At 38.1% G+C, this 20,679-nt stretch overlaps 1 protein-coding gene across 1 annotated transcript; it reads right to left on the bottom strand.

Annotated features, from left to right (window-relative positions):
* Nucleotides 1-6,497: 6,497 nt before the first annotated feature.
* LOC139729987 (dynactin subunit 2-like) lies at nt 6,498-16,981 on the bottom strand (the record flags this gene model as incomplete). Its single annotated transcript, XM_071640909.1, has 8 exons — nt 6,498-6,869; nt 9,261-9,352; nt 11,246-11,348; nt 12,215-12,364; nt 12,949-12,987; nt 13,537-13,602; nt 14,096-14,249; nt 16,824-16,981. Coding segments are annotated over 8 exons (849 nt in total), but the record flags the coding sequence as incomplete, so codon positions are not given.
* Between the last annotated feature and the right edge of the window lie 3,698 nt (nt 16,982-20,679).

The following is a 20,679-nucleotide window of genomic DNA, read 5'->3' on the forward strand; positions in this document are numbered from 1 at the left end:
TGACATAGCTATGCACCCAACTCATTGCATAACCTGTTGAAGCATCTTTGTTGGGAGCGCCTTGTTCTGACCAACATAAGTTACAATAGTTACGTTCAGACAGTGATCCTTAACCTCAAAGATAATTTTTATGGGGCGCCAAATGTCACATGGTCAATTTCATTACGAAATCGACCGTGTGGCATTTGATGCCCCATAGAACTTATCCTTGAGGTTAAGGATCACAGTCTGAATGTAATTAGAGATATAAACCTGGAAAGATCTTAATGTAACCTGATTACATGTATGTCACTGTGCAAGATGTGTTCTTTTTAACTTTCTGCAACCCAACAACACTAAAGATTGATGCAAGCAGAATTCTAGAGTTTTTGACAATCCACCATCACAATCCAAAAGTCCCAAATACTCTTCTGCATAAAAGGAAGAAACATGTATTGTATTACATGATTTCCTGTAATATGAATTTACAGGTTATTATACCATTTGTCTGATGGGGATATATGCAATTTATACCCTGGGAAAAGGCTAACAACTTTAAAATCTTGAGCATGTGGCTGCGCTCTCAAGTTCTTGTGTTCAGACTTACATTGGAGGCATTTACACTGCCATTGATGAAACCATGATAGTTTTTTTGCATCTGTCTTGCTCTGCCAAAATTACCAATATATGAATATGGTCAGGAAAATACTTCAAACGAGAAAGGATCATGCAATGTTTAATGCTCATTGTCTTTTTGTAACTTTGTTTTGTTGACGTTGGCATGGAAAAGAAAAGAGTACACTTTGCAAATAGCAATGCTGAACTGAATTGAATGTTGCTTTGGAACTAAATTCCTCAAAAGGAATGTTACAACGAATCGAAAGGAACGTAATTATCAACGATGAATTTATGCAGTAGAGAGCCCCTGTGTGCATTACAAATGGCACCTCATGACCTTACTGCTTTTTGTCACAGACCAGCCTTCACTGACTACTTGCCGCTGGTGTAACTGTATGGTTGCCTGCAGGAGACTTCAGTTGACAGATGTGATGTATGTTGTGCAAGCGCTGCGTATGAAGAATGTACGTATCTGATAATCCATAATTTTTGTGATGGGGGACAGGGTTGGTGAGGGTAGCTGCTTCAGAAATTCTGTGCTGATTTAGGTTCAATGTAACAATATCTCAGTATTTTATGAGATCACTATGGTTTTTGTGCCATGTCGTCTACAGTCGTCTAAGTGACAAAACTTTTTAAAATTTTGATTCATTGTTTCAATACCCGACACATATTTCTCTTTTATTCAATGCTTCATGCTATTACAACTACACATCAGTGAACCTCCCATAAGTTGACACAATGAAAGCATCCAGATTTTTTTTCTTCTCTTTGTTAGCTCATTGATTTCAGCATTATATAGTCAACATCAGCGTAATTTGAGAGATTGTCTCTGGTCCTGTGCATGTCAACTGATGGGAGGTTTACTGTTTTGTGGGGGGGGTTTTTTGTGTGTGAAATGTTTCCTTTCTTGGTGATCTTTTATTTCATGTAACAAAATTGAAGAATAATCAGTATTTACAGATAGGAGAATATATCTTAATAGTTCAATGTCCAAATAGAATGTATTTCATAGATGTTTAAGATTGGCAAGATATGAAAGAAGTTGACATAAAATGTCATACAGTGCACTCCCATTATAACGAACAAGGTTATAACAAAATTCCGGTTTATACAACGAAGTAAAAATTTGGACCGCAAAATTCTCCGCTCTGTTTCTTTTTTTAAATTTGTTCAGTTATAACAAAATTTCGGTATATAATGAAAGAAAGCTGCCGGTCCCAAGGACTTCGTTATAATGGGAGTCCACTGTAATAGTGTTTAATGTATCTCTTTGTTTCACTTTTCTGAAATCATATATGGAGTGGCTTTCAAACAATATCATCATGAACAATGAAGAGTATGCACTTTGACTTGGCTTTCATTGTAAATTGTGTGAAATCTCATTCTATCCATCATTCCACTATTGTACACAAAATATGGCAAAGATAAGTATTATGAAATATGAATATTAAATTGACACACAATATATTAAAAGCCATTCATGAGACTGGTGATTTTTTATTGTTAATCATTAAAGTTGAATGACTGAGAAACTGATGCAGCTATACATGTACAGGGAAACTCTGTTAAAAACACAAGCTCACTTCAACGATCACTTTTAACGAGGTGAATTTGGCAGTCCCAATTTCTATTACAGTATTTAACTGGTTTCTTTTTCAGTGCAATTAAATAAGGTACTTGTTTTAAATGAGATAGAATTGATGGTCCCAGTGAGCTTGCTATAATGGGATCTTCCTGTACAATGATAATGGAGACAAATGACATTTTAAACTGTGAGAATACTGTCTGTGTAACATGAAAGCAATCCCAGTAGCATTTGGTTTATTGGGCAATCAGAATGTCTTACATTTGCCTTTGAGCATGTACATGTAGTTGCCATTTTACTGGTCGTAAGAAGTTTGGTATGTTAGGCTGCTGTCCCCCTTTCTTGTTAAAATGTCCACTTTGCCATTATTTGTCATGCACCCACCAAATATTGCACACTTAATAGAAGCATTTGTTGATCTTCACACGTACTTGAGGAGTGCAGTTGCAGGCATCCCATTTCTTCCTTACAGCAAAAATTCATTCATGCCATCAAGGCTCGACATCCATACAGAATATCCAACAAGATTTTTATGAAACACAGATGACAATTTTAAGGTTTATGGGATTTTTTTTTATCGTTTTACAGCAATAATGGACTTGACATGCACAAGACATCTCCAAACACAGCTATGGCTTTCATAAATCGTAACATTACGTTGAAGACTTTAATATACGTTAGTCTATTCCTATTATCTACTGAGATGGAAGTTCCCTAGAAGTATTATCATATTTCTATTAGCAACCATTTCAAATGCAAAAACTGTTCAATTCTTTTTGTAGGTACAAAAAGAATCACAACTACTGAGGTTTCAGCAATGTAAACATTGCAGGAATTTCTTACTCATGGGAAAGCAGTAAAAAATAAATACCCTGCACAAATTTTCACAAAACGGCATTTCAAGGTACTTTGTAGTTAGGACAATTGATTTATAAATCCTATCTTTCCATAGTACATTGTTTCAGAGAAATGCTCCCAAACTGCTACCTTTTCAAGCCTTTTTAAGATTGGTTCTTAAGTCACCTACCTCTACACTTAAACACATATCACTTTTGTAATACATGTCATAGCACAATTGGAAGTTTAATTCTTTTTTGAAAAATATGCTCTCATTCCGTATGGACACCCTAGTATTTTCCTTGGTTCACCTATATGCAGTTTTTACCACTAATCTACGCAAAATTTTAAGGCATACTATCTTTCGGTGCCAATTTGTGACCTTGCAAAACATGGGCACATGCCAAAACACACAAATATTCTATTTAACCCGTTGAAGACGAGTCCCGAGAATACTCAGGCAGGTGTCTGTGGAAAATGCGTGTTATATAACAAAATCAGTCATCCTCAACGGGTTAAACTGCCAGAAGAATCTATTCTCATTCTTTATTATGATATGATTATGTGAAACTATGAACATATATTTGCACCTGTTCTTGTACATAAAAAGCTCACAGTGCTGCAGTTAATCACTCATTTATAGACTTCAGGTTTCACACTTGGTGGAATTTCCATACTTCTTTCGACAATTTTGTCATACATGCTCCCCTAATTACCAAATGAAATTGCATTGCACAGGTCGCTGTTTTCAGCTGAGAATGAGTGAAATAAATAATGATACAACTATAAACTGCATGAGATGATGTGCAGCGAAATGAAAGTAGCTACAAAAGAATTTGCCAAGAGAATGCAACAGCATGTAGGAAATGTCAAGATGGAACAAGCTGGGAGAAACATACAGGAAAAATGCGAAATTTTGTCATTCTTTTTGCCGAGACTTATGAATGACAAAAACAAGAAAGTTCATTAGGTGTTTTCACATCAGCCCAATGTTTCGAAATAGCGCGCTATTTTCTGACTTGGGATATTAACCCTATCACGAAATCACACTATTTGATAATGTGAATACAAATTAGTGCGCTAATTTTATCGCTCTGATCGAGAAAATTTCTGGAGTCTAACTCGGGAAATTTCCGAAATAGCCTGATAATTTGCGACCTAGCGCGCTATTTGATAATGTGAAATCGCCTCAAGAAATTAGCGCGATGCATCCCATTATGCCTAGCGTGCGTGATGGCGATCATGCGGGTATTTTTTTTTGAAAGCGCGTGCTCTACTGGTATACCCGATACTGTTTACGCATGCTCAGCTGTCGAATTAGCTCGAAAAAAATTTTGGCTAATTCTCTTCGGGCTGATGTGAATAGGAAATGAAATAGCGCGCTAATTTGCGATCACGAAAAATATCTCAAACTTGGATTTTTATCGGGCTGATGTGAAAATGCCTATTCATCTATTAGAAAAGACTGTCATTATTCTTTCCAAGCACTACATTTCTGATCCCGAACTACTTTGCAGTGGATAGAAGTGTGAACAGAACAGAAAGTTGTACACTGATCTTAAGCACAGGCAGAAAGAGTTAAGTTGACAGCACCACACCTGCACACTGGAAGTTTTCCCAACTAAACCACTGCGCTCATTGGGGTTAGAGCTCCCACATTGTACACCTAATGCCAATACATGTATTTTATTTCTTGGAGGGGAAGAGCTAGTTCTGTACATGATTGCTTTATCCTATTAACACTTACAATATATGAGTTTACATTACACACAATGAGTACATCATTCTTGTTCAATAATATTATAAGAGGTTAATATTCATACAATTTTTTATCTATTTACAAATTGCTGATAGTATTCTTTTGCTTGCAAATGCAGTGACAGATTCATAACCATTTGAACACTCAGCTACACAATGCCCATGTGTAGGCGTATTTCCATTTTTCATTTTAGTTTTTAAAAAAAAAGCAAATTCTTATTCCTTTACATTAGCTTCACAGGATGCAAACGCAGAGTGGTTGATTACAGTTTTTTTTTCTAAACAATCTTGTAGAGAGGTCTGGTAACTGCAAGTCTGTAACTGTCTGTTTACATGAGCAATTACAGTGTCATGGATATTGTGATCAACATCACGCAAAGGCAGTGTCGCCTGTCTGCTTAGCCTGTTCTGTATTAAAATGCAAACAAAAGAACACTTTCTTGCAACAGTTCAGTCCAAACTCTTGTTAGAGGAATATGTTAACCATGGTTCAAAATTATTGAGCTCCAGTAGTAGTCCACTGGTTGACTCTGAACAGAGCATGATAAAACAAGACATTGCCACAGGCATTGAAATTAAGTAGATGTACTGTACTTTGTGTCTTCTGCCAAATCATTGCAGACAATACTAATATGCAAATAAGGCTGCAAAGTGGTATGTGTCCAGAACGTGCATTTTCTGTTCAATATAGTCTAAAAGTGGAACACCAAAATTTTAAACCATGGTTAGGATTAACCTTTGTCAAGAAGTTGGACCACTGAGCAATTGGGATGTCACACTGGTCTCATCAGGATGCAGAATTACTTTTCCACTGTGCATCGCAGTCCTGCTTGGAATGCAAAAGCTTTACAAAGTCTGGCCTGGAAATGGACTTTACACAGCTGCCACCACTCCAGTACGCACAACCATTTAGGCCCGAATTCAAGAAGGTGGTACAACTGAAACCATGGTTTAAACCATGGACAAAAACCATGGGGCGCCAAGTGTCACACAGAATATTTCGTTACGAAATTGGTCATTTCGTCGACAAAATGACCGTTTCATTAACGAAATTATCATTTCGTGGACGAAATGTTCATTTAGTTACAAAATGTTGTCATTTGGCAACAAAATAATTATTTCATCGACGAAATGACTGATTTCGTAACAAAATATTTCATGCGACACATGGTGTTCCATGGTTTTTGTCCATGGTGTAAACCATGGTTTCATTTGTACCACCTCTGTGAATTCGGGCCCAAGTGTTTATACACTACTGACACTATCAATACAGCATAAAGAAGACATGCTCGCATCTGTTACATTTCTTCTAATGTAATGAAGGCAAGTTCTTAAAGATCTGCAATAGGCACACTTTTTTCTTTGAGTCTCTATTTCACTTAAGTAAATGATACAAATCTCATATGCTTACCTCAAGACAAAAAAAGAAAGAAAAAAGCTTCAGAATGCATGAATCCGAGCTGAATTTTTACGAATGATGCTTTGAGATGAAGTACACGTACAATGTTTAGTACTGGATAGTTCTTCACCATGGAGGGACTCTCAGTCATCAAATGATATAATGTGATGACATACAAGTCCACTGCAACTTTCAAGACTTAACTTCTGTCTTAACAAACTTTTCACAGTTTACGCAGTTGAACATGTTAGTTAGCTACAACCACACTGAGTATTAATGCGCACACTACCAAAGGCTATAATTTCTCCTCCCCCCCCCCCCCCCCATCAACTAACAAATAGAGGTACACTGAAGACTCTGAATAGTTGGTGGAACCTTGAGGAGTTCTTTGTAGCCAGCATCGACTATCTTGATGATTTGATGTTGGCCCAAATGGTGACTAGGGTAAACTATGACACTATTTCCAAGGCATGGGACTAAGGAATGCATGCACAATGCTAGGACATGATCTGCACCGATGTCTGTGGGTTGGCCAATGCTGCTGTATACCTCTGAAGGTAGTAGGGCATCCCAAATGCTCACGAGACTTGAACACACTGCTATCTACTTCTTGACGGCCTTCAGTCGGCTGTCTAGAGATTCACAGTTGGCTTGAATGGCGGCGAGATTGGCGGCAAAGGAGTCTTTCAGCTGCAGAAGACAGACAACAAAGACACTTTGAATATATAATATGGCTTGTTGTTCAAATGGGAAATAACAATCCAGCAGCTCGAAGGCTGACACCAATGCTTTAGATTACAGCATTCACAAATAGATGTATGACATCAACACTGAATACATATATGACAATAAAATACAACACAAAATCAAAATAAATACACATCAGACCTAAGCTTCAATAACACGATAGGTATAAATTGCAAAACAGGAAATGAGATTTACGGAGGTACAAGGCAATGTGGAGAAAGATGAGCATGGCAGTAAAAACAATATACTGTAAAACGAGAAATGTTCACGTGCATTCTAATTTTGCAAATTTCGCGAGCGCCAAGATTCGTGAAATTAAAATGCACGCGAAATTTCTTATCTACACTATATGCATTGAACGCAAGAGGCAATTCGCGAAAATTTCTTGCCACGAAAAAGGCCTTCGGCTCCAATTCGCAAAAATTTCGTGCCGCGAATATATCATGTTTTACAGTATATTCTTTTAAGATTTCCATAGTGGTAGAGCGTTCAGTGGTAGGTGGTTTCATGGTACAATACATATTTTTTCTTGGATGTAAATGTGCATGGTCCTGAAAAGGACCTACATGGTACTCGATATTGACATTTCTCCCGTAGATGGTGTAACATGCTTTCGGGACCGAAATGTAAGAGTAAGAGTAAGTCCTTTTCAGGACCACATTCACATCCAGGAAAAAAATAGAATGAGAATGCAGATGATGGCAAATCCTCACCGTGCAAATCTAACATGATCACAACTGCTAGCAAGAAAACAAGTTATGAGTTTTCACCATACTGCATGGTAATACTCACATATCACAGAAGTCAACTATTAAATACAGGAGACTTTACAATAAAGGGGGTGCTCTCTAAAATCAAACTGAATGGCCCCAGATATTTAAAATGAAACACTGGTAATTCGTAAGCTGCAAAAATTCAGTCAAACAAAGCTGACCTGACCCACAAATTCATACACAAACATAAATGCCTGGTACTCGCAGGCCACACAGTTCAGTCAAATAAAACTGACCTAACCCAGAAATTCAAAATGCAAACAGATATGCCAAATTGTTTGTGGACCACAAAGTTCAGTCATTTTTCTTTTGTTTGTAGCCAGTCCCAGAATAGTAGATGACTTCATGACCAGTGCTAATAGAAAGATGGAGAGGCTGGGGCTTCCTTCGTGAGATTGACGCGACCCAGATATCATAATTTCAAAACAAAGGAAGATGCAGGGTTGATCTCCTTCTCTCTAGTCCTGTTTTAACCCTAAGTAGGCCGGGGGAACATTCTGGGCGATGTATCGTCATCGCAAAAAGCTATCGCTGCGATATTTCACGACTTTTTTCTTTCAACTCTCCCACAACTCTTGACACCAAATTTGCGATGCCCGAGCACGCGGTTCCAAAGTTATGCATGAATATGTACATGCATGTCAGACCAAAAATTGCTCAAAAACGTGAATTCTTGTACAATTTCAATGCAAACTGTGCTTATAGTGAAATTTCATAAAAGCATGATTATCTGGGGGTTTTATTGATTAAAATCAATCAACAGCATGTTTTCATGTTCGGAACAATGACGCGGACAAATTTCAGCGAAAAAACAATGAAAAACAGAAAGTCGAAAAAACAAGAAAATACATAAGAAATTAAAAAAACAATGAAATACTTTACAAATATTTCTGATGGCATAATCTTTTTCATATACATTTGCTGAGGGCACTAAAAAGAATATTTGCACAAAACTTGTGTCTGTTTCGAGCTTCATTTAGTGATTTATAGCCAAAAGTCGGATATTCATGCATTATGCATAAATTAGCATAACTATTATAACTATCATCTATCGAAATAGCCCGGCCTAGTTAGGGTTAACAGACCTTTCCCCGAAAACGTCGTGACAACATCCAGAGAACAAAACTCCTCGCCTTGGGCAATAAGACCGCAGGAGAGAGCGAGGGGTACCATTTTTCAGGCACATACAGTGCACTCCCATTATAGCGAACACGGTTAAAACAAAATTACCGTTACAACGAACTGAAAATTTAGGCTGCAACATTATCCGCTCTATGTTTTTCCACTGTTTATTTGTTTGGTTGTAACAAAATTTTGATATAACGAAAGAAACCTGCCGTCCCGAGGACTTCGTTATAACGGGAGTCCACTGTATTGAAAACCTATGGGTATGAAGTTTCCATGAAGGGGGTGTGTCCACTGGTTTACCACAACAATGTACAAGTAACATTTTGCGGGGACCGTTTTTACAGGCTGAGTAAAAGAAAAAATTGCCCGGACACTGTCGCGCTTATTCTAGTTTGAAAGGCTCTGTTAAAAAGAGGCTTCTGTCGTCACTAACCTCTTTGAGTAAGGTATCCTGTCCCTGCATGTTGGCTGTCAGCTGCTGCTGTGTCGTGTCCAGCTGGCTCAGGGCTTGGCTGAATTGTAATGCTGTAAACACGCACCACAAAGACACACAGAGAAACGGTGAAAGGGTTAAGATTCACATCTTACATTTGTAGTACACATGGGGAACATATAGGTGGGTAAAATGTCTTGCCAATTTATTTGCCTATACATGTTATTAGATGATGGAAAATGACCTGTGTGTGGCTTAGAAGAACTGCAACACAGTAACCTTATGCAAACATGCCTATTTGCACACACCAACATCCCCCTTCCCACACACAAACATACACATGTGTACACGTGTATGCCTCACACAAAAGTTTTGTTCTGTGTGCCTCAGACTGTTCCAACATTTACCATTGGGTGGATATTTTTTGAACAAATGCCCCATGTAACGTGCATTAATTGTATGTTGCTGTTGAAACTTTAGGAGGCATTTATGGATTTGTGTTAAATTTTCTTTGGTTTCATTCCCTTTTTGTTTTACTGCATCTTCTTAGAAGGAGATTTCACCTCATAATTGCAAGTTTCTCTAAAGTAATACAGTTGAACCTCTCGTATCCGGACAAGTCGGGACCGGGGCTCATCCGGATAAGGGATTTGGCCGGATACGGGAGACTCAATGCTTTATACATGTACATATACATACACATGTACTATGTAGCCCATTGTAGTACCACATGTAGTAATGTGTATACTGCAACCTTTTCATTGTTACATTTGGGGATGTTTCGGGATGTTGAAATGTCTGAAGGTAAGCAATTTGGAAGGAAATTTGATGCAATGTATGTTAATCATATTGGAAGTAATATGTAATTCATGTGTGTTTGGGTAGGAGTTCTCAAGGAGTTGGGAATCCCCCTTTCTTCCCGTAATTATTAAAAAAAAATCACGGCGAGATTGCGTCCGGATAATAGAGAGATCCGGATAAAGGGAGGCCGGATAATAGAGGTTCAACTGTAGTTGTATAAAGACATAATTTAATACCCTGGATCACACATGTAGAGATAAAATGGATATAATCAGATGGAACATCCAAAAAACAGAATGTTTCTGTAATCACTACCTGGTTAAAGTGTATACAAGGAAAAGTAGAAATTACGCGGTGCGTAATATATGTCCCCGCCGGAAGTAGCATTTTGTAACAAAATGTACAATACAGGTCAAAATATCAAGGTCAAAGGTCAAAGAAGTCAAAGGTCAAAATTCTGTGTAGAAGTGTTGAAGCCCTCACCTAGTGCCATCACATAAAGCAAACGGAATTGAAATCGGGTTAGAAATGGCGAAGGAGTACACAAAGCATTTTGTAGCAAAATGTACAATATAGGTCAAAAAATCAAGGTCAAAGGTCAAAGAAGTCAAAGGTCAAAATTCTGTGTAGAAGTTTTGAAGCCCTCACCTAGTGCCATCACATAAAGCAAACGGAATCGAAATCGGGTTAGAAATGGCGAAGGAGTAGCATTTTGTAGCCAAATGTACAATACAGGTCAAAAATCAAGGTCAAAGGTTAAAGAAGTCAAAGGTCAAAATTCTGTGTAGAAGTATTGAAGCCCTCACCTAGTGCCATCACATAAAGCAAACAGAATCGAAATCGGGTTAGAAATGGCGAAGGAGTAGCATTTTGTAGCAAAATGTACAATATAGGTCAAAGGTCAAGGTCAAAGGTCACGACTGAAATTCTGTGTAGAAGTTTCAAAGCTCCCATGTAGTGCTATCATATACAGCAAACAGAATCAAAATTGGCTCATAAATGACAGAGAAGTAGCAAATTGAAGATTTTGATCACACACGGACGCACACACGGACGCACACACGGACACACGGACGGACGGACACACGGACACACACACGTACGGAGCCCGTTTCATAGTCCCCTGCTCGAACTCGTTCGGCGGGGACAAAAAGAGACTTAAAAAATAACTAAAATCAACTTACCTTGTTCATGAAGGTCCTTCAATGCTTGTAGTCTCTCTACAACTTTTGGTAAAGTGTCTGCTACACTATCCCACTTCTCCACCATGTCGTACAGGGCTGAAATCTGACAGTGTGAAAAAGGACAAAAAAGCAATGACACATTTGCGTTAGTAGCAGCTGGCTCACTGCAGAAGAAAACCTGGCACTCTTTAGAAAACAAACTCTGAGAGTAGGGAGATTTACATAATTTGTCCATAGTGAATCGTAAGTGAAAGATCCAGGAAAGTCTGGAGCTGCAAAAATAAATCATGATCTCTTTGGATGATGGTGCTGCTTGGCACCAAATTAACAGCGATCTTGGTTCACTACGATGTTGCTGCTTCATACATCACATTCAGTTTTGTATGAAGTATGTGACTCATCTTAATATGTTTTCACTAATTCATAACTACATAACAGATTTGTACAAGATATCGTTCAAGAGATTGTTCAACCATCACATCCCTCAGGGCTGAAGCAGTGAAAGAGAAGTCATTATTTTGACCCGTTTGCTGCATAGCAAAATGGATTTCAACACAAACCATGTCACAGCCACTGTATGACTAACTATATGAGCAAGATGCCTATTCTGAGGCCTTCATAAGTTACCACTAAACATATGATAACAGAAAATAAATATTGTAAAAGCTATACTGTCAAAGCTGTTATTTTCATGAATTTCGTGAGTCATAGTCGGGCCACAAATTTAACAACTTCAAAAAAAATATCAACGTGTACAGTGAGGTAGCGCACTTACAAGAGCCTCAGTGTCAAATCACAAAAATATCTGAAAATGTTGACTCTGTGATCCCCTAACTTGCAAAAATATCTGTATGCGAAAATAACAGCTTTACACAGTAGCTGCATATCTTTTGGTTTGTTGTTGTTGTTGTTGTTGTTTTTGTGTAAATTCTGGGCAAAAACAATATGAGTCAAAGACTGCTCTCTCACTTTGCTTTCCTTGCCCGCGTCCTCCACTGCCGACTTCTTCTCCGAGACCTGGTCTAGTCGCTGGATCAGGCCCTGGATCCTGGCCTCCATGTGGTCCAGCTGGACAGGGTCCAGGAGGGACATTCTGGCCTGGAGCTGACTTACACATTCCTGCAGGGAAAAAGATGTGGAACAGAAATGTGACACTATTTAGACACGGTTCCAGTTCTAAGCCACATGTATTTATGAGGTCGCAGTGACTTTTCTTGACAACACACCATAAACCTTTTAAGTAAAAAGAACGGCCTCCAGCATGAAAAGTGATAAAATCTGGAAGATCTTGCTGAGCAGAGAGCTGATCAGAGCAGATCAGAGAGTGATCTTTCCAACTCTTTAGAAGCAAGGTTAAGCAAATACTGTACGCTGTGTATCGAAATATCAAGTTCTTTTAGCATAAACCAGAAATGCTGAAAGATTCCTATCAAACAAAACCTATCATTCATTGCAATGATATATCCTGTTTAATAAATAGTTGTGTAACTGTTATGTTCATTTGATTCATGCTTACTTGAGCACAAATGCCTGGATAAGAATTGGATTGAAATTCACTGCTGCTTTAGCTGACCAGTTATTGTATGAAAACAAGACAACTACAGGAAAAACAGACATACAGACAGACAGACAGACAGAAGACACAATGGATGGAAAATATAATGACACACCAAAGGAGGGAATGCATTTAACTTTTCACTCACCAGTAGACTTCTGGAACTAGTGTCCGCAGTAAGAGATGCCTGAACAGAATACAAAAAATGGGAACAATTAATCATTTATTTGCACTGCACATGCTTTTATCCTGAAAGTCATTCACATTTTTACTTAAATTTGCAAAAAAAAAAAAGTTACTTTAATGCCACAAAATGCATATTTTATGTGATCCCAACTCATCACCACCATTCATCATTTTCCTCCTCGATGACACAAGGACACAGGTGAAGGTCAAATTATGTGTACATCAAACCAGTATAAATGTTTGTTAGTTGGGAGAAGTGTGTCATAAAATTGATAGTTAGGATTGTGATACATGAGAAATATTCCTCAGTAAGAAGTGTTTTCAAAACGACAGCACAGCCACAAGAACTGACTTTACTGTGGCAGACGCGAAAATCCAATCAGGACATATTTGGCAAACTGCAAACTTTAGCACACGAGCAAATCTGTACAAACAAGTCAGGTTTGCAAACAAACCAAATCTGGAGCTATACATATTATATGACTCAATGACTGATACTTCTTTGTACTTTCAGCCACTACAAACTTTCATTTGAAAGAGGTTTACTCACCAGCTTTTGAGGGTCTTGGCCCAGCACTGCTTCTATCCTGTTTAGCCTCTGCTCCAACTCTGCAGCCTGGCAAAGGATAAGAGCATGGCAGGATTCTTGAACAAAGACTAATTTGGTGAAATTTAGCAATCAGTATCTGTCTTATCACCGTCAAAATAAGAACATTTCAAGTAATGTAAAGTTGATGCCTAGAAAGCAAAATGGGGGAAAATTAATCAATAACTATTGCACATCGTAAACAAGAAATTTTAGCAAATTTTGCAGCAAAGATCCATGAAATTAAGATGCATGCAAAAGTTCTTGTCTACACTATGCTTTGAATGCCAGTGGCAATTTGCAAAAAAAATTCATGTCCTGAAAAAGAATACTGCTTCCTGATTGGCTGTTGCTAAATGAGGCTGCCATAATAGCAAGAATCACTGTCATACTGAAACATCTTTAATGACATGAGACCCCGGTCTTCACACTGAACTGAATTTCAAGCAAGAAAAATGTGACTGTCATTTCATGGTTAAAGGAAACAAGGTACAAGAGTCATAGCGATTGATCCTTGGGATACCTTTGAAACTTGAGTGAATTTGTTCTGCTCCGGTCTGTAGTAGAGTTCATAGGTCACATGGCCATCCTTGGCGTCTTTGGCTGGCTCCTTCTTGGAAGGCGTGTCCTTTTGGGAAGCCTGCTTCTTGTAAGCATCTAAGTGACTGAAGAGTTTCCTGTGTCAAAATGATGATAACAGTTAAAGGGACATACCAGACAATATAAATAATTTCACATCATGTAGTACATAAATCATTAATGCAATGTACAGATTTGCAAAATTCATTGTGATCCTTGAGCAGATGTAGACAAACCAATTACTCTGAAAAAAACGAAATCATAATATACTGAATGAACAAGGATGATGACATAGGAGGCTCACATATTCCAGAAATGTAGGAATGTAATTACATTACAATACCACTTGCTTACAAACAAGTTCATTTGTGCTGAATTCATGCGCGCTTTCATCTTTTGTTCTGCTTTTTTTTTTGAGCACCCAATCGAGCATTCTTATGTGAAGCTGTTATGTCATCATCCTTGTTCACTATCATAAACTTTGAAAACATTCTTAATCCTTATCCCAATCACTATAAATACAGAATCCATGTACCCAGCTAAACCAATTTACGGTTGTTCAAATGCAAAAGTTTGAACATCATCCGGATCGCAGTCTCCTATATGATGGTTGTGGTAGAATGTATCAGAAAATCGAGGATAGCTGCATACATCACTTGGGGACTATCAGTAGTTCCTAATTATGGCATGAGTTTGAACAGAAAAGGTTTGAAATGTTTAAAGTGGCCCATGACACTAATGATAGTAAGTGTAACACAGTAATAAAGAAGGGTTATATATGGTTGTGCCCTCCAAGGAGTATGTCCCCTTTGCATTCACAATGTTTGAGAAAATAAGTCTGTCGATAGCTAAGTTAGTGTTGGAAATACCGATACAATTCTGATCAGACAGCCAATGCAGCAGCATGCATACAATATATTCCTATACTTGCTCTTGTAGACCTCTCTATGAAATTTCTTGCAACATTGTTGTACATAGTGTATACAAGTGAGCATATTTTGTAGTTCAGCAGTGTTACATCCATTTAAAACAGTAATGATTTGTTTTCGTAGCAGTAGGACTAGCCCTCTCCCCATCCCCTGCCTGAGCTGTGGTTAAAGCCCCCTGTCTCTTATCTTCCTTCCTGTTTATCTTTGTGGTCATCGCTCTACTGGTGGAGGGCAGTGCAGAGTGCTGTGTTGTTATCTTTTGTATCTTTCTTGGAAAATTTGGGGGAAAAGGGGATGGAGACCACTGGGGCTGGAGAATATATAGCAGATGTAAAATATCGAGACTCTCTCTCTCAATTCTGGTACCAGTGAGGCAGCATGTCAGTGCAAGTAACGTGGGGTGGTTCTGTTTGAAAGGAGTCTATAAATAGTGGCTTCGACCTGTAAATATGTCATTATTATACCTGTACTGTATAGTTTCTGGTGGTTTATTTGTGATTACCGACCTGCTTGGTTTGTGAACTGGCGAAGGAAGGAGAAACTACCTCGGACGACATCGCTTGTATATAAACGCCCTTCAGACCTGAGACTAGAAAATCACATTGCTCTCTTTCGCTATACTCGTCCCTAATCATCATATGTGTGAAAGATATGTGGGCACATCACGTTATATTGTCTTCACCATTTGTATCCTGCTTGCTGTACGTTGGAAATTGTGTCCTACTTCGGAATCGCAGTTAATGGAAATGGAAAGTATCTGCTTTATGGATGGCTATGACTGTGTTTGTACTGTTTACCGGAGCTAATCAACCCAAGTGAAAGTGCATTGGTGTATGGTCGCAGAGTGCCACCAGTCGCGTGAATCTCGTGTCATTGGATCCCCAACACTGAACTGGTCCCGCGGTGAGGAGAGCTTTATGTTTGACACTAGTCATCGGCGATAGTATAGAAATCTGCCGCGTGGACTGTGGAGGACTCTCTATGAGAATGTGAGTCATATTATTATGTGCCTTATAATTATATTACATGATCACTGATTATTGTGTATGAGCCCCGTTGTACTATACAAATGTGTAGTATAATGTATATAAATGTAGACGAGTGAGGTTAATGTCATATCCCTCTTATGAGATTCTTGTAGTATATGGATTGTATGTTGTGGGAGTAGCCAAACACATTTGGGACCTGACGGTATTGTGTAAGAACGGGAAAAAGAGTTCCAAAGGACTGTAATAATCCTCTGCATGGAAATATCGGATATTGATTTCTGTCATGTTATATGTCACCCAAAATTTGTGTATAAAATGATCCTGTAGTACCCTCAATGGATGAAATACTAAGTTAAAGTGCACAAACAAATGCACGTTTACGATTCTGAGCATTTAAACTTGACACATGAACCGCTAGAGGTCTGTGAAGTGGCCAAAACTGTGTTTTATACACTAGTACACTATGAGCTTAGTATAGTTCGACATGCCGGTGATACGAGAAGTTTCTTAATGTATGTTGTGATGTTATAAGAAAAGCTTGTAATTGCTTACTGGCTCCATTATCATTACTCTGTGTATTAAACCACATTTATGAGTTAAATTGGTGTTCAATCGATTCCTAATTGTGGAGTGACGTGTCTTGTAAGAAGAGCTATCCCTGATACGAACATAAATAACGGTCGCGTTACATAAGTATATAGGGAAGTGAATGGAAATATCTCCTTATGGTAAACAACACATAACTAGAGCTTACTTGGGGAGGGAGCTTTGTGGATCAGCAGCTTCGATGACTGCCTCCGTGCCCAGGATTTTCTCGAGGTGGAGTCCATAGAGCTGCTGCTGAAGGACACCGACGTCCTGCAACAAAGAGACTGGGGAGACCCCTGTGCTGGCATCCTCCTTGGCTGTTTTCTGTGATAAACATTCGTAATGAAAGCTACATAATGATGCCTTCTTGGAAGCTACTTCTAAGGTGTGAGGCCATTAATACAAGTTCAAAATGAAACAATGCATTCAGAATACTTTATCACTACCTACATACATGTATATGAGAAAAAGTATTCCATGGACATATGCCAAGCTCACTGGAACGATGTGATAGTGCTGCAACATTTTTCATCCTTTGATGTGAAGATCATCCATTCTTATTTTGATTACACGTAGCCTTGATGAAAGCCATTGACATGCATTGCCAGTCTGGTATGAGTGAGATTACAGAAACCATATTCCCTGTGCTGTATAGAGAAATTTATCACTGTCATCATTGGCACCAGATGCATCTACTGTTGGTTTGAAATGAGCGTGCTTCTAAGGAGCATTTCTGACCAATCAGGCACATTCAAATATACTACATACTGATACCTTGGGCTTAACCCTAAAAGGGCCGGGGTGGGGGGGTTGAATCAACCCCACCCCCCTCGACATTTTCCACGACCATTCTGCCGCGTGATTTTTTTTGACCGTGCCACTCGCTGACTTTTTACTTTCAAGTCTAAAATCGGACATACCGTTATGATGCTGCATGACCTTTCATACATGCTTGTCAGACCGAAAATGGCTCAAAAACATGATTTTGTGTACAAAGTCTATGCAAATAGAGTTTTCTCACCTTATTCAAAAAGATATGTGACCGTGCACCTCAAAACGAACATAAAGTCGCACACACTGATTTTGCGGGAGGACTGAAAATAAGTTAAACGGGTCAACCTAGCCGAACTTGACTTTTTCATATTTTCTGAAAGAGCGGGTCTTCTTTTACATTATGCTAAAATTTGGTATCATAAAACGGGCAGGAAAGTGTGTTTTTTTTAGCAGTTTATCTGGAACATATTGGGTAGATAGTGTGATTAGGTGTGTCTTTAGAATCCCTTTTTCATTTCTGAAAAACCTTGTCCACACTCTTCACTTTCAACTCTAATAACTTTTGAAAGGATAGCGCTACTGCTTTAAAAGTTGGCATTAATTATGGACAGAATGTGTTAATGAGGCATGCTTAATTTCAGTTTAATCTGATAATCCCTTCATTGTTGTTACTCTGGTGGTTTACTTTCTGTTTTTTGTCCCATTCATAGCACGGCCAGCACGGTTTGGTAAAGATTAAGCGCTTGAATAGACACTGTACTTCAGAGCCTCTTTTCTCAGTTCACACTTTTCCTGAGTTTGTGCTTTCTTTCCAATATTTAGATAGGTTAGGAGAGTCCATTTGACTTGAGTTATATATCATTGTAATGCTTAAAGTCTGCTCTTTCAGAAAATGGTCTAAACTAAAAATTCATGCCTGGCGACTTTTTGTTTGTTTTGAGGTGCACTGTCACATATGATTATTTTCACTTTCAATGGCTGAAATCAATTAATTTTAGCATAAATATGCTTAAAATAGTTTCTGTGATAAATTTTGTGGAAAAAAAAATGAAAATAAAGGTCGAAAAACAGAGAAATACATAAGAAATTCATAAAACAATAGAATACATAAAAAATTAACTTTGATACCAGATTTTTTTTCAAGTACATTGTTAGGAATGCTACAAGGAATAATGTCACCAAAAATTAGGATGCCATTAGCGTTATTGTCTGAATTAGAGCAAAATTTATGATTTCAGCATATTAATTAACATAAAATACAAAAAATGAAAAATTCATTTTTTTCCTTTATAGTTTGGTACATTACGCGACAAGTAATGTATGTGCCAATTTTCAGGGCAATGGTGTGATTGACGGCCGAGATCTCGGGGGTGGGGGGTTGAATCAACCCTCCCCCGGCCACAGAACAGGCCAAAAAGCCCGGCCTGGTTAGGGTTAAGATTAATTCAAAACTTCATGCGATAATCACATCTATAAATATCATCTATCACCTTGGTGTAACCTTTTGGTGATATATTTCATTGATCTTCCTTGCATCAGATTTGAGATGCCCTGAGCATTAAAACATAATTACATGAAAAAAAAAAGTGAAATCCCTTATAAACAATCTCAAATTCAGGAAGAGAGGTATGCAGTAACACCATTTGTTACAACTGTCCATGTCTCCCATCCTCCTATCTCTGTCAGTGCAATTTCAAATTCCACCTCATCGCTGCCCTTCTAGAACCTACTGTCACTATTTTCCTTCCTTGCACTCTCCCTATGTCGCTTCCCTTCTTCACTCTCCTCTTTCTAGGTTCTTCTTTCAGCAAACAATAGTCCTCTCTAGGATTGCATATGCATGGTGTTACCGCAAACCTCTCTTCCCCAATCTTGTAAACAGTCAAACATGAACTTCAGTGATAGTTATTACCGTCACATGTCATCTTACTGATGAAAGAAAAAAAGCAAATGTGCAGTCTTTCAAGATGGGTACTGCCCTTGGAACTTGTACAAATGATTTTATGGGATATCATAAAATGGGTAGTAGTCCAGGCTAGAAGGCACCTAACCTTGTTTTTTGATATATACAATGTTTTTTGATGGTTTCTTGTCAATTCGAGGGTGCTGATTCCAAATCCGATTGATGCCACTCGCGTAACCTTGAGCATTTTCGGCAAACTGCAAAAATTCAAAATGGCCGCCAAATATGCTAATTTGGCCGTGATAATCAGAATAAGGCGCATTCTATTACCAATTATTCTGCCAAACTTTGTACATTTCCTTTCCCAGAGTTACTCCATTTATATTTACAAGAGAATTTTCGTTTCATATAGATTTATTTGGTATTTAAAGCTCATTTTCAATTCAAAATGGCCGCCATTCCTATGTTCATGTACAATATGAATGGTAAAAAAATGCATAGAAATATAGAACAAATTTAATGTATTTCCTGTCCCGTACCTAAGCTGTTATAAAGTGTTGCGTGTGCAACGCAAATATATTGGGTGCCACTTACAATAAATAGGCCCTACATGTATTTTTATTCTTCAAAATGGTCGTCAATTACTCTTATTCTGTACAATATGAATGGCAAAAATATATGTGGAAATAGAAAGCCAATTTGCTTGGTGGTTTTTTTTTTCTGACATCCAGCTACATCGTTTATTAAGATCTAGTGCTGATCATATATCTGAAGGATGTTCTTAACAAAAAGTTATTCTTCAGTGATGAAAAGTCCTTATTTACCACATAAATTTGGATTATTACTTGAATTATTTGAATTATGAATGGTAACCCTTAGCTACGATGTTTAACACAATTTCTTATCTTTTATTCTGTTTCATCAAGAATATAAGTGCACTACACATCACGCAAAAAATCAATATACATTCCTGTTCTGCATGCAGGTTGCATATAAAAATGCAATACTCACACAATGTTAACCCGTTCCATACTGAATTCTGAAATGCCCACAGACTTAAAACGCAGGCCACCAGGCTCCCGTACGGAATGGGTTAAGAACCTAGATACATGGTATTTATTAAATAATGTTGAAAATGGAGGGGAAGCTAGAAAGCAAGGCTTCTAACATGTATTTCACTGAAACCATTATTAATAGGGACAGAAATGGTGCAAGGAATTGGGGGGGGGGGGGGGGAGTCCTGTGGTGAGTTTGAAATGGATCATAACTTCCATCACTTTATATAATATGATTTAAAAGTACCGCTTTGATGTTATCGAATCTTGAATTAAAACAACACCAAACA

The sequence above is a fragment of the Diadema antillarum genome, unplaced genomic scaffold (assembly GCF_040938485.1).
Source record: "Diadema antillarum isolate AM-2024a unplaced genomic scaffold, OU_Dant_1.0 seq00000284_RagTag, whole genome shotgun sequence".
NCBI classification, from domain to species: Eukaryota; Metazoa; Echinodermata; class Echinoidea; order Diadematoida; family Diadematidae; genus Diadema; species Diadema antillarum.